General features: G+C 50.8%; 1 protein-coding gene across 2 annotated transcripts in view; it reads left to right on the top strand.

The window, feature by feature from the left end:
* The window catches only part of grk3 (G protein-coupled receptor kinase 3), a 53,477-nt gene that overhangs the window by 25,531 nt on the left and 15,483 nt on the right, over window positions 1–12,463 (top strand). For both annotated transcript variants that reach the window (XM_030085294.1, XM_030085293.1), the window contains exons 3-11: window positions 5,963–6,036; window positions 6,133–6,234; window positions 7,341–7,415; window positions 7,480–7,541; window positions 7,619–7,670; window positions 7,983–8,074; window positions 8,147–8,246; window positions 10,369–10,447; window positions 10,843–10,973. In XM_030085294.1, the coding sequence (XP_029941154.1) occupies window positions 5,963–6,036; window positions 6,133–6,234; window positions 7,341–7,415; window positions 7,480–7,541; window positions 7,619–7,670; window positions 7,983–8,074; window positions 8,147–8,246; window positions 10,369–10,447; window positions 10,843–10,973 (767 nt within the window). The remainder of the gene's footprint in view (window positions 1–5,962; window positions 6,037–6,132; window positions 6,235–7,340; window positions 7,416–7,479; window positions 7,542–7,618; window positions 7,671–7,982; window positions 8,075–8,146; window positions 8,247–10,368; window positions 10,448–10,842; window positions 10,974–12,463) is intronic.

Here is a 12,463-nt window from a genome sequence, read left to right as displayed (position 1 = left end):
GCTGTTACCTCTCAGTTTATTGAATGTTATCATAGATTATCTAGATTATTTCAGCTTAAATCAGTTTTTCTCAATGTGATCTCATCTCCTTTTAGCTTTCATTAGCTTAGCTTACGTTGGTTTATCTTCTGTTGGCTTAGCTTATTATAGATTATCATCATTTATGTAGATGACCAGTTGATGTTAGCATAGTTTAGCTTGTTGTTTTCATCTTTTCCAGTGTCGGTGTTTTTGTCTTTGGATTTTATTATTTTTCATTTTAAACCTCACTGAACCCGATTTAGTTTCACATCTTGCATTTCCTCATCTTGCGACTGCTGTTCCAGAACAACTGAACTCCTGATTTATGGAGGATCAGAGTTTGCTGGTACAGGTTTTTTTTTTTTTTTCTCCTGTTCCCTGGAAGGTCGGTGCTGCTGAAGCACTTTGTTCTTCGGCGCTGCTGAAACTTTGTTCCCAGCAGAAATGATTTATTCGGCCGCCGCTGTGAGGGAACTTGCTGATAGCAGCGATCGCATTGAGATGAAGTGGTGTCACACACACAAAACACACACACACACACACACACACACACACACACACACACACACACAAAAAGAAGAAGCAGCTTTGTGTGTAACACTGCAGAGGATCACAGCGGGGCTGTTTTTAAAGGAGGCTTCCAACAGTATTTCAGCAGATCTGGAGACGTTTGGAGTCTGATGTGATTCCAGAGGTTAAGAACCATGTAATGAGTTGTTTTATGAGGAATTAGACTTCAGGAAAAGGTCTAATTATATAATGGATTAATTGAAACAGCAGAAAATGTGCCGTAAGAACAAGAACAGTGTCTGAGTCATGCCTGGGGTTTAGACGTTCAGTTTTTTTTATAGCTTTTCTTTGAAAGGAAACAATCGCATCGACGACAAAGAGAACAATGGAACAAAAATGTCATGGAATCATTTTAATAATAAAAACATGAAGGTGTAGGTTTTGCCGTCATAGTTTAGAGACTTCCTTGTCATTTGAAGGCTTCTACCTTACACTAAAACACCTTTAAGTTACTGTTCTGTAAGAGACTGGTTTTTAAATTGCTGATAAGAAACAGCTGAGACAAGCTAACAGTCTGTAGAAGGTTCTAGAAAGAATGCTACAGCTAACAGCTACATGCTAGCAGTTGGTTTTCCGTGCTGCTGTCAGCCTTTCCACAGGAGTTCAGTGAGAACCTGCTAGCGTTAGCCTGTTAGCTCAGGAAAACGCCAGGATTCACACCCGAGCGTTGGGATTCACCTTCAGTCTAAGCGATAGTTTGATCTCTGCAGACGGGAACGTGTGACGCTCACGCTGTCGTTCTCCGACGTGCCGAGACGTTCCGAAGCCGCCACGTCCGCCGTCGTTCACGGATCGCCTCCTGCCGACGGGACGGCGCGGATCCAGGACGGGACATCCGCGCTTTAATTAGCTTTAGCCGGACTGACAGCTGGAACCGGCCCCCCGCCCCCCAGCGCCCCCCCGGGGACCCTCTGCTGTATTTACTGCTTCTCGCTAAGTGACTCCCAAACTTCATTAACCTTCATATTTCCATCCTTCACTCAGACTTCTCACCGCGGTGGCTTCAGACCTGATCCAGAACTATTCAGGATTCAGTTCAGCGTCACAAAACCACAGTTTGTCATCAGAGGGAAAATTAGCTTTTAAAACTCTGAAAACGATGTCGTCCAGAAGTGTCTGAAGCCTCCTGAGGAAGTGTTTTGAATATGTTGATTTTAGGGATTGGACTGATGATGAATTTCCTTGAAACATAAATGTTGACATGTTGACTTAAAGTTTTAAAAAGCAAGTAAAACAGGATCTTAAGAAAACAGGAAAACATGAACGAAATTAAAGAAGCTTTTGAGCCTCCGAACAAGTGAAGATCAAACCGATCTCGTGCGGTTTCTGTTGATGCAGGTTCATTTCCAGTCTAGAGGTTTCCTACTGTTCTTGAACGTGCCCCATAAACACCACAACCAGTTTGAACGTCACTGTTGGTTCTGCTCCTCTCTCTAGAGACGGAGATAACAATATTGAGTTTTCCCAGAACTCAGCTGATCCTCTGTAACTCCAGTGTGAGAGAAATCTTTTGCTGCGTGTTTTTATTAGTTGCTTTTATTTTCCTCTTGAACGCCGATGATTCCGTTGAGATGAGGTTTTGATGCGCTGGTGATCGCAGTTGTCTGTTGTCTCAAAGAGGTAAAACCCAGAACGATGAGTCATTTTTGTCCAGAGACGTTTGATTATTTTTTTTTTAAGAGTGGCGTTTTCTTCATGTCTGAGTGATGCCTTGCGTGGAGGGCTTCACCTGGCTCCTCTTTCCGTGTCCCGATTCGCTGTTTCGCTGCTGATCGGAGTCTGGAGCCTCTGGAGGATGGTCTGGTGCGGCGGTGAACAGATCTTGAAGCTGGATTCATTTTCTGTTGATTGATTTTTATTTCATTCCTCCCTGACTCTGCAGGACTCAGTGAAGCTGAGGAGCAGAGGTCAGTCCAGCCGCAGTTTGGTTTTCATGCTGGAATGTGAGAAAGAGCCGCAGTCGGTGGACCGAACGCCGCCGTCTTTCTCTGCTGCTGCCTTTCTTTCCAGCCGGCGCTCTTGTTCTTCTTCTTCTTTTGTAAACCGCGAGCGTCCTCGACCTTCCGGCAGAACGCCGTCTGGCAACACGTGCCGACTGGAGGAAGGTGTGGGGATCGGCGTGAGCGAGCGTGGCGCTGGAACACGACTGGCTGCCGACTCCCGCCGTAAAGGTCGGCGTCGGCTCGCCGGCCAGGCAGGAGCCTCCATGCTGGATTTACTAAATTACTTCACCATGTCTGCCTGATTCAGAATCCAGCATCACGCTGGAGTTACTGCAGCACCGCCTGGATGTGGCTCGATTAGCACCACTGCTACATGCTACATGCTAAAGCGTCTCGGGATCACACACTGGCGTGATTAAAGTCTGGCTGATGTACTCATTAGCGTGGCGGCTCCCGGCGAGCGCCGCCCCGCCCCGCCCCGCCCCGCCCTGCCCCGTCCGGGGCCGACTGCACGCCGTCAGGCGGCTGAAGGTGTGTGTAGCGTTGATGCAGCGGCCCAGAGGGCGATCGGTTTATCCCCAATAATCACTTTCAAAAATAACCCAAATAACAGATTAAAGGATTTGCGGCGGAGTTCCTGGAGTCTGAAGCCGTCGGGAGACTGCAGGAGTCCGACTCAGAGCTCCCAGCCGACGGCTGACGGCTGAACTGCAGCACTTCCTGGATTTCTACCGGTTTCAGGAAGTTACGACCTTTGAATGTGAAGCTTTTCTTTAAACACTGAAGATTTCCAGTCAGTCAGGGAGAAAACCACCGATCCGCCAGATCAGGCTGAGCTGATCACATCAAATCCTGAAGTGTTGAAGGAAAGAAACTCTCCAGACCTGCTGACAAACTAACAAACAAACAAACAAACAAACTCCGTACAGGAAGGAGACGGATCGGGGGGATGGTCCTGGTCTGGTCCTGGTCTGGTCCTGGTCTGGTCCTGGTCGGATCAGCAGTTCATTACTGATTCAACATCATGTGTTTATATGAGGAGGTAGAAAACACAAGGTGCGTGTGTGTGTGCGCGCGTGTGTGTTGTTCACGTTTCCCCTCCAGTGTGAGGACAGTTCAGGATGAACCTCACTCACCAGGCTGCCTCTAAACATCCTTTATACACCCAATTTCTCTCCCAATTTCTCTGCATAGGGTCTAGTTTTTGAGCTGTGGGAACCCACGATGCAGATCAAAGTGATGTGTGTGTGTGTGTGTGTGTGTGTGTGGTGTGTGTGTGAGGCCATTTGTTGAATTAGCTGGGCAGTGTTGAAGTGTTCGGTGATTGAGGTTAATCCCGGCTGCTGTGGTTTTTCCCTCTGTTTCTCTCTTTCTTAATACCTCTCTGCACGTTCAGTCCTCGCTGCTGACAACCTGTGTGTGTGTCTGTGTGTGTGTCTGTGTGTGTGTGTCTGTGTGTGTGTGTGTTTTAGGGGAGGAGGGGGAGCTGTGTTCTTGTCAGTAGCGCCCTCTCTGCAAACACAGATGTGTGTGTGCGTGCAGCGCGCGTGTCTCGGCGCTGGGAGGTTTATTTGGCTGAGCGGGTGTCAGCGGAGGGGAAGCGCTGCCGGAGGAGCGATAAAGGCCCGGGGTGGTGGGGGGGGAGGGGGGGAGGGGGGGTGGCGGCCGGACGGACCGCCAGGCAGCCGAACTGAAACTGAAGAGGCTTTTTTTTTCTTGTTTCTGGTTCCTGTTTGTTGCTTCAGACGCTTTGAAGCTCGGCTTGTTTGCAGAGCGACGCTGGAGTCCTGTTTGCTCCGCAGTCGCTGCGCCTGTCTTCACGTCTCCCGCCGACTGACACCACTCAGTCTGTTCTGTTTTCTTCAGGCCTAAAACGCGTCTCTTTCCTCGCTAACATCGACTCCCATCTAGTTTCTAACGGATCCTTGAAGTGGTTCGTCTTTAACAGGTTGCCGTCGGGCTCGTGGGGGCCGCTCACGCGGCGACGTTGAGAGAAAACGCAGCTTTTTAAAAATGCTGTGTCTCCATGGAAACGAGGATAAATGGCGCCGACTTGTGGCCCGTCATGTCAAGACGTCTTAATGTGAACGCTGAAAGGAAAACGCCAAAGCGGCGCATTTTCGTTTGAGGACGTCGTTTTCAAATCGTTTTCTGTAAATGCAAAACTTTTCTGAACTGAAAACACAGAATTGATTCTGACGAATTCTGCTGCTCATCACACGTTTTTCAGAACAGCCGGTGCAAAACGGGGACGAGAGAAAGAACACTGTTATTTAGGAGGAGGGACTCAAAAGAGAAACGGTAGAATCATCAGCTGAAGCCGATCACAGCTCAGATCATCTCAAACCTCTGGAGCGTGTTGGCTGAAGAGAATACCTCCCAAAGTGGGAATGTTTGACTTTCCGGGCTTCATGAACGCATCATGACCAGAATGAAAATGGAGAAAGATTTTCAGATAAAATTAAACTTATTGTCAAGAAGCCATTTTAAGCAATACATTTTCCACCGATCGAGATGAAATTCCTCCAGTGAACGTCTTCATTCAGCGTCGGGTCAGAGGTCGAGTCTGTTTTCTCTGAAGCCTCCCGCCGTCCCGCCGCCGCCGCCGCGGCTTCCAGGACCGGCGTGAAGGTGGAAGCCGCCGAGGGCCGCATCCTGCTCAGACCTGGTGCTAACACCCCGAGCTGCACTGAGAGAATGTGTGTGTACGGCGTGTGTGTGTGTGTGTGTGTATGCGTGTGTGTGGCCGGGGCCTTCGGAGGAGCGCCTCTCCCCGCCATTGTTCACACGTCGCCGGTATCCACGGAGGCAATCGCCATGGCAACAGCGCGTCTCATATCAGCTGCCGTCCCCTCCGCCGTTAATGTTCCAGCGGGCGAGGACGACGCCTTTCTCAGTGTCTTCAGCCATTTTCCTGTGATTACCCACCCCCGTGTGTGTGTGTGTGTGTGTGTGTGTGTGTGTGTGTGTGTGTGTGTGTGTGTGTGTGTGTGTGTGTGTGTGTGTGTGTGTGTGTGTGTGTGTGTGTGTGTGTGTGTGTGTGTGTGTGTGTGTGTGTGTGTGTGTCACACCACCCGCCGTAAGCCGCCACGCCCCCTCGGCTCCCTCTCACATTTCTCCGCCGCCGACATGTCCTCGCTTCATCGCCATCGCCACATTTACGTCTCAAAAGTGAAAAATCCCACGTTTTCTCACTGGTCAGTGAACGCATCGCACTTCACACGCCGAGGGTTTCACCACCGCGTAAACGGTGTGCGAAGGCCGTTTTCCCAGCAGTCCCTGAAAGCATCGCGGTGACGTTTTGGAGGATGAGCTTCAGGAACAGACGAGTCGCTACGTTCTGAAGTTCAGATTCTCCTTTTTCAGGGTTTTTTCTTCATTTGTACCTTTTGTCGTCTAACGAGCTTCACTCTGCTCCTGTCTTCCAGGCTTCCTGCTCTTCAAGGACTTCTGTATGAACGAGATCGACGAGGCCGTCCCGCAGCTCAAGTTCTACGAAGAAGTAAGTGCGGGCGTCCCGTCCCGTGTCAAGGTGGGATTAGGGCGTAATCCCGGCAGGTCGCGGCGCCGGCTGACCCCCGCGTGTCGCTGCTTTCAGATTAAAGATTACGAGAAGCTGGACTCGGAGGAGGAGCGGCTGAGTCGCAGCCGGCAGATCTACGACGGATACATCATGAAGGAGCTGCTGTCCTGCTCGCATGTGAGCGCCGCACGCCGGCGTGCACGGACGCACAAAACACAGAAACCTAAAACAGACGCGTCCAAACACACATGCAAATATGTACAGTTACGTGCACACAGACGTGCACTTTGCATCTTTGCATGTAGACTCGTGCAAAAGCTAATAGGTTAACAGACACCTACAGATTTGCATAGAGACACACACACACACACACACACACACACACACACACACACACACACACACACACACACACACACACACACACACACACACACACACACACAGCCAGCAGCAGACAGAACCTTGAGGAGCGTTTAGCACTGAGTGATGTGAAGTTAGTTTCTGGTTGGACCGGGGTTCTGCAGCCTTTCTGACCCAAACAGCCATTTTTCCACCCGGTCAGGTTGTTTGCAGCCAAAAACCACTTTTAACTTTTACTTTATGTTTCATATAATGTTTTGATGCACAAACAAAAACTATATATTGACGTATTCATGAAGTTTTATCTACAGTTCAGAACAGTGAACATTTTAACACATTTAAACATTTTTTTGAACCTGATTTTAACAATTTCGCTCCTCTTTTCGAGCTTTATTAACGTTTTTTTTTTTATTTTAACTGTTCTATTTTACCTCTTTTTATAGTTTTCCATTGCTTTTTTCCAACCATGTTTAATTTTTCTCTTTTAGAAATTCTCAACATTTCAGGTTTTTTGAGCCGTTCTATCTTCTTTTTCCCCCATTTCTTGTGGTTTTAGCTATTTTTCCAAATTTTACCTTTTTTTAATCCCTTCTGAACCGAGACTGATGAATCATTTTGAATTGCACTGTGGTGTGTCGCTTTAGTAAAATACCTTCAATGTTCATTGACGTTTCATGTTGTGAAAGCTTTGTTGAGCCGCTACAGAGGGACTGAGAGCCGCAGGTTGAACACCGCTGGGTTCGACCCTCTCCGGGTCTCTGTCCCCCGTCAGTCCACCTCCAGAGCCTCAGAGCTGCAGGGAGGAAGCTGATCAAACACTCACATTTGGTTTAATAGACTCGTGTTCTCGGAAAGCAGAAGTGCAACCCGCACCTCTCGTGACCTCTCGTGACCTCTCGTGACCTCTGCTCCTCTCTCAGCCCTTCTCCAAGAAGGCCGTGGAGCACGTGCAGAGCCACCTGGCCAAGAAGCAGGTTCCCCCGACCCTGTTCCAGGTAACGTCCTGCAGCTCCTCCCTCGCCGTGCCAGACGAGCGTTTGACTCTCTGTGTTTCTGCAGCCCTACATCGTGGAGATCTGCGACAGCCTGAGAGGGAAGATCTTCCAGAAGTTCATCGAGAGGTGAGACAGACGGAGCAGCGTCGACTCGTCCTCTGGGTCCGCTTCACATTCACACCGTTTCTTTCTTCTTCTCTCAGTGACAAATTCACCCGGTTCTGTCAGTGGAAGAACGTGGAGCTCAACATTCACGTGAGTTCAGCCGCCCGGCCGCCACCAGGTCGAGTTCAGATCCGAGAGGTTGAGAGGTAGAGTCAGTAGAACAGTCGATTCCAGGCGTTGAGGTCAAAATGTGAACTTTACAGTGTGAAAGCCTCCACCTCTGAGCCTGGTTCTGCAGGGCTCTTCCTGTTAAGAGTTTATTAGAATGTAGATGTTTTAGATTTGAAACCTCACAACTGAAACCTGATGGTGGTGTTTGCATAATTTGAAGGCAGCAGGATGTTTTTCCTGTCATGAGAAACCCTGGTTGAGGTGGAATGTCCCGCCCTCTCTCTCCCTCAGCTGACCATGAATGACTTCAGCGTGCACCGGATCATCGGCCGGGGCGGCTTCGGCGAGGTGTACGGCTGCAGGAAGGCCGACACGGGGAAGATGTGAGCGCAGCGCCTCGTTTGTTCTGAAGCGGGGTTCGGGCGGGAGTCTGACGTGTGACGTTTGGACCTCAGGTACGCCATGAAGTGTCTGGACAAGAAGAGGATCAAGATGAAGCAGGGAGAGACTCTGGCGCTCAACGAGAGAATCATGCTGTCGTTAGTCAGCACGGGGGTGAGTTACCGCTAAGCGGGGGCGTTAGCGAAGAGTCGGCGCCGACTCCTCGGTCCCAAACGTGAGGGCCGACCCGAGGAGTTAGCACTAATCCAAGGAGTTAGCAGTAGGGTGACCGCCTGCTAATGAGCCTCATGGGGGACAAGGGGTATGATTCTGAGGGACAATGTGGGACACCACCCAGCGTGGCAGCCCCCCCACTCGGCGGGCAGACTCACTCACTGATACTGGTATACAGAGTTCCAGGAGATCCCACTGTACATGGTGTATTAATGTTGATTCTTGTTGCCCTGCTCCCCTCACAGATGTAGCTGCTGCTGTCTGCTCAGGCCTCCTTTGTTCATGAGCCCTGAGCTTTCAGTGTGTTCTGTTTCTCCCAGGTTATTCGACCTTTTGACTCCAAATCACAGTGTCTGATTCAGATGCGTCATTTTGTTTTAGCTTTTGATATTTTCAATCGTTTGTGTTAATATTTTTATGAAAAATACCGTATTTTAGCTCAACAACTCCCAGGTTATTTGATCTACTGAATCCAAATCACCTGCGAATCACATTACTGCGCAGTCTGGTTCAGACGCACCTCTTGGTTTGCTCTGGTAATGTTACTAATAATTTTTATTAATATTTTCATGAAAAAGACTTTTTTCTCAATAGCTTGCAGGTTATTTGACCTATTTACTCCAAATCACCTGTGAATCCCATTACTGTAGTGTCTCTTTCAAACACAACTCTTTGTTTTAGCTTTAAATATTGCAAAAATTTTATATTGATATTTGTAAGAGAGATAAAGTGTTGTAGCTCAATATCTCCCAGTTCATTTGACATATTGACTGAAAATCAGCATCAGCACAAGCTTTCCTTCATTTACTTTGTTGTTCAGTTTTGTTTTTTATCATCAGCATTCATGTGTCTTCTATTAATTATGAATAAGGTGAGTGGTCCGCGGCACTTAACGTTAGTTTTGCAATCCTCTCGTTTTTTCACTTTTACCGTAATGCGTAAAATATGTGCGCACCGCTAAACAGCGTGTCGGCTTGACTGTCGGAGCGCCGCGGGTTCGCTTTTACCGTAATGGATGAAATACGTGCGCACCGCTAAACGGCGTCGGCTCACTTTGCTGTGTTTGTCAGAGCGCCGGCTGGCCGCAGTTGTTCACTGAGGGGTGTGTGTGTGTGTGGCGAGTGCAGTGAACAAGCTTTTTTTAGAGCAAGCGTTGATTATACGGGACACGCTCTCAATTTGCGGGACGCGTGAAATGGGCTTGAAACGCTGTATGCGCTACGCGGGACGGGTGGTCACCCTAGTTAGCAGTGACTTGTGGAGTTAGCGCTGACGGATGGAGTTAGCGCTGACCGGTGGAGTTAGCGCTGACCGGTGGAGTTGGAGCTCACCGGTTGAGTCAGAGCTCACCGGTGGAGTTGGAGCTCACCGGTGGAGTTGGAGCTCACCGGTGGAGTTAGAGCTGACCGGTGGAGTTAGAGCTGACCGGTGGAGTTGGAGCTCACCGGTGGAGTTGGAGCTCACCGGTTGAGTCGGAGCTCACCGGTGGAGTTGGAGCTCACTGGTGGAGTTGGAGCTCACCGGTGGAGTTGGAGCTGACCGGTGGAGTTGGAGCTGACCGGTGGAGTTGGAGCTGACCGGTGGAGTTGGAGCTGACCGGTGGAGTTGGAGCTGACCGGTGGAGTCTTAGCTCACCGGTGGAGTTAGAGCTCACCGGTGGAGTTAGAGCTCACCGGTGGAGTTAGAGCTGACTGGTGGAGTTAGCGTTGCCCAGTCAAACACATTAACTGTCCTACAGGCCAGGTTTAGTGGAAATTTTCACACATTTTAGCAGAACTGCTGGATTCTTACATCCAGCTCACTTCAAGATGCTGCTTTGTTTCTTAAATTAAAAATGTTGATCCAAATCCTCATTTTGTCTCCACTTGCCATTAATTATAATAATTCTTAATTATCAGTCACATCGGAGTCACAAACTCCTCATGAAAGCGAGAGAAATTGTGTAAAAGTTTGAAAATCCATCTGTGAAATCATCTTTTCTCCCCTCTCATATGAAAGCAGTGATCGAGGCTTGAGGAGGAGTGGCAGGTTGATAACGATCGGATGTCTCTCTGTCCTCCAGGACTGCCCGTTCATCGTGTGCATGACGTACGCCTTCCACACCCCCGACAAGCTCTGCTTCATCCTGGACCTCATGAACGGTACGGCCCCCTCTAAGCCCCGCCCCCCGGCCGTCCTTCCCGCCGACCTCCTGCTGCCGGCCGGCTTTGAAGTCGCTGTCAGCCGCAGACTTCCCTCTTCAGGCCCGGAGCTTCATCAGAAGCGGCGCTCTCGCAATCAAAGCCCCTTTTTATTACCTGAGTCACCTTTTAAAGTCGGCGGAGTCGCGGCTGAGGAGCCGCCGGCGCCGCTATAAATACACACCGCCGGCAGCGGCGAGGAGGGCGGAGTCACAACAGGCTCACATCAATCCTGAGAGGACGGACGGCGCTTATTGATGACTGTCGGCGGAGGCGGAGGTATGTGAGGTCACGCTGACGCACTCTTTCTGTGTGTGTGTGTCTGTCTGTGTGTGTGTGTGTGTGTGTGTGTTCAGGGGGCGACCTGCACTACCACCTGTCTCAGCACGGCGTGTTCAGCGAGAAGGAAATGCGTTTCTACGCAGCTGAAATCATCCTGGGCCTGGAGCACATGCACAACCGCTTCGTGGTTTACAGAGACCTGAAGGTACGAGACAGAGACCTGAGGGTAGGACCCAGAGACCTGAGGGTAGGACCCAGAGACCTGAGGGTAGGACCCAGAGACCTGAGGGTAGGAACCAGAGACCTGAGGGTAGGAACCAGAGACCTGAGGGTAGGAACCAGAGACCTGAGGGTAGGAACCAGAGACCTGAGGGTAGGACCAAGAGACCTGAGGGTAGGACCCAGAGACCTGAGGGTAGGACCCAGAGACCTGAGGGTAGGAACCAGAGACCTGAGGGTAGGAACCAGAGACCTGAGGGTAGGAACCAGAGACCTGAGGGTAGGAACCAGAGACCTGAGGGTAGGAACCAGAGACCTGAGGGTAGGAACAAGAGACCTGAGGGTAGGACCCAGAGACCTGAGGGTAGGACCCAGAGACCTGAGGGTAGGACCCAGAGACCTGAGGGTAGGAACCAGAGACCTGAGGGTAGGACCAAGAGACCTGAGGGTAGGACCAAGAGACCTGAGGGTAGGACCCAGAGACCTGAGGGTAGGAACCAGAGACCTGAGGGTAGGACCAAGAGACCTGAGGGTAGGACCAAGAGACCTGAGGGTAGGACCAAGAGACCTGAGGGTAGGACCCAGAGACCTGAGGGTAGGAACCAGAGACCTGAGGGTAGGAACCAGAGACCTGAGGGTAGGAACCAGAGACCTGAGGGTAGGAACCAGAGACCTGAGGGTAGGAACCAGAGACCTGGAGGTAGGAACCAGAGACCCGAGGGTAGGAACCAGAGACCTGGAGGTAGGAACCAGAGACCTGTGGGTAGGACCAAGAGACCTGAGGGTAGGACCCAGAGACCTGAGGGTAGGACCCAGAGACCTGAGGGTAGGAACCAGAGACCTGAGGGTAGGACCAAGAGACCTGAGGGTAGGAACCAGAGACCTGAGGGTAGGACCCAGAGACCCGAGGGTAGGACCCAGAGACCTGAGGGTAGGAACCAGAGACCTGAGGGTAGGAACCAGAGACCTGAGGGTAGGAACCAGAGACCTGAGGGTAGGACCCAGAGACCTGAGGGTAGGACCCAGAGACCTGAGGGTAGGACCCAGAGACCTGAGGGTAGGACCCAGAGACCTGAGGGTAGGACCCAGAGACCTGAGGGTAGGAACCAGAGACCTGAGGGTAGGAACCAGAGACCTGAGGGTAGGAACCAGAGACCTGAGGGTAGGAACCAGAGACCTGAGGGTAGGAACCAGAGACCTGGAGGTAGGAACCAGAGACCCGAGGGTAGGACCAAGAGACCTGAGGGTAGGACCCAGAGACCTGAGGGTAGGACCCAGAGACCTGAGGGTAGGACCCAGAGACCTGAGGGTAGGAACCAGAGACCTGAGGGTAGGAACCAGAGACCTGGAGGTAGGAACCAGAGACCCGAGGGTAGGACCAAGAGACCTGAGGGTAGGACCCAGAGACCTGAGGGTAGGACCCAGAGACCTGAGGGTAGGAACCAGAGACCTGAGGGTAGGAACCAGAGACCTGAG

The sequence above is a fragment of the Salarias fasciatus genome (assembly GCF_902148845.1).
Source record: "Salarias fasciatus chromosome 7 unlocalized genomic scaffold, fSalaFa1.1 super_scaffold_4, whole genome shotgun sequence".
NCBI classification, from domain to species: Eukaryota; Metazoa; Chordata; class Actinopteri; order Blenniiformes; family Blenniidae; genus Salarias; species Salarias fasciatus.
The sequence above is the reverse complement of the archived record's forward strand: the minus strand, read 5'-3'. Positions and strand labels throughout refer to the sequence as shown.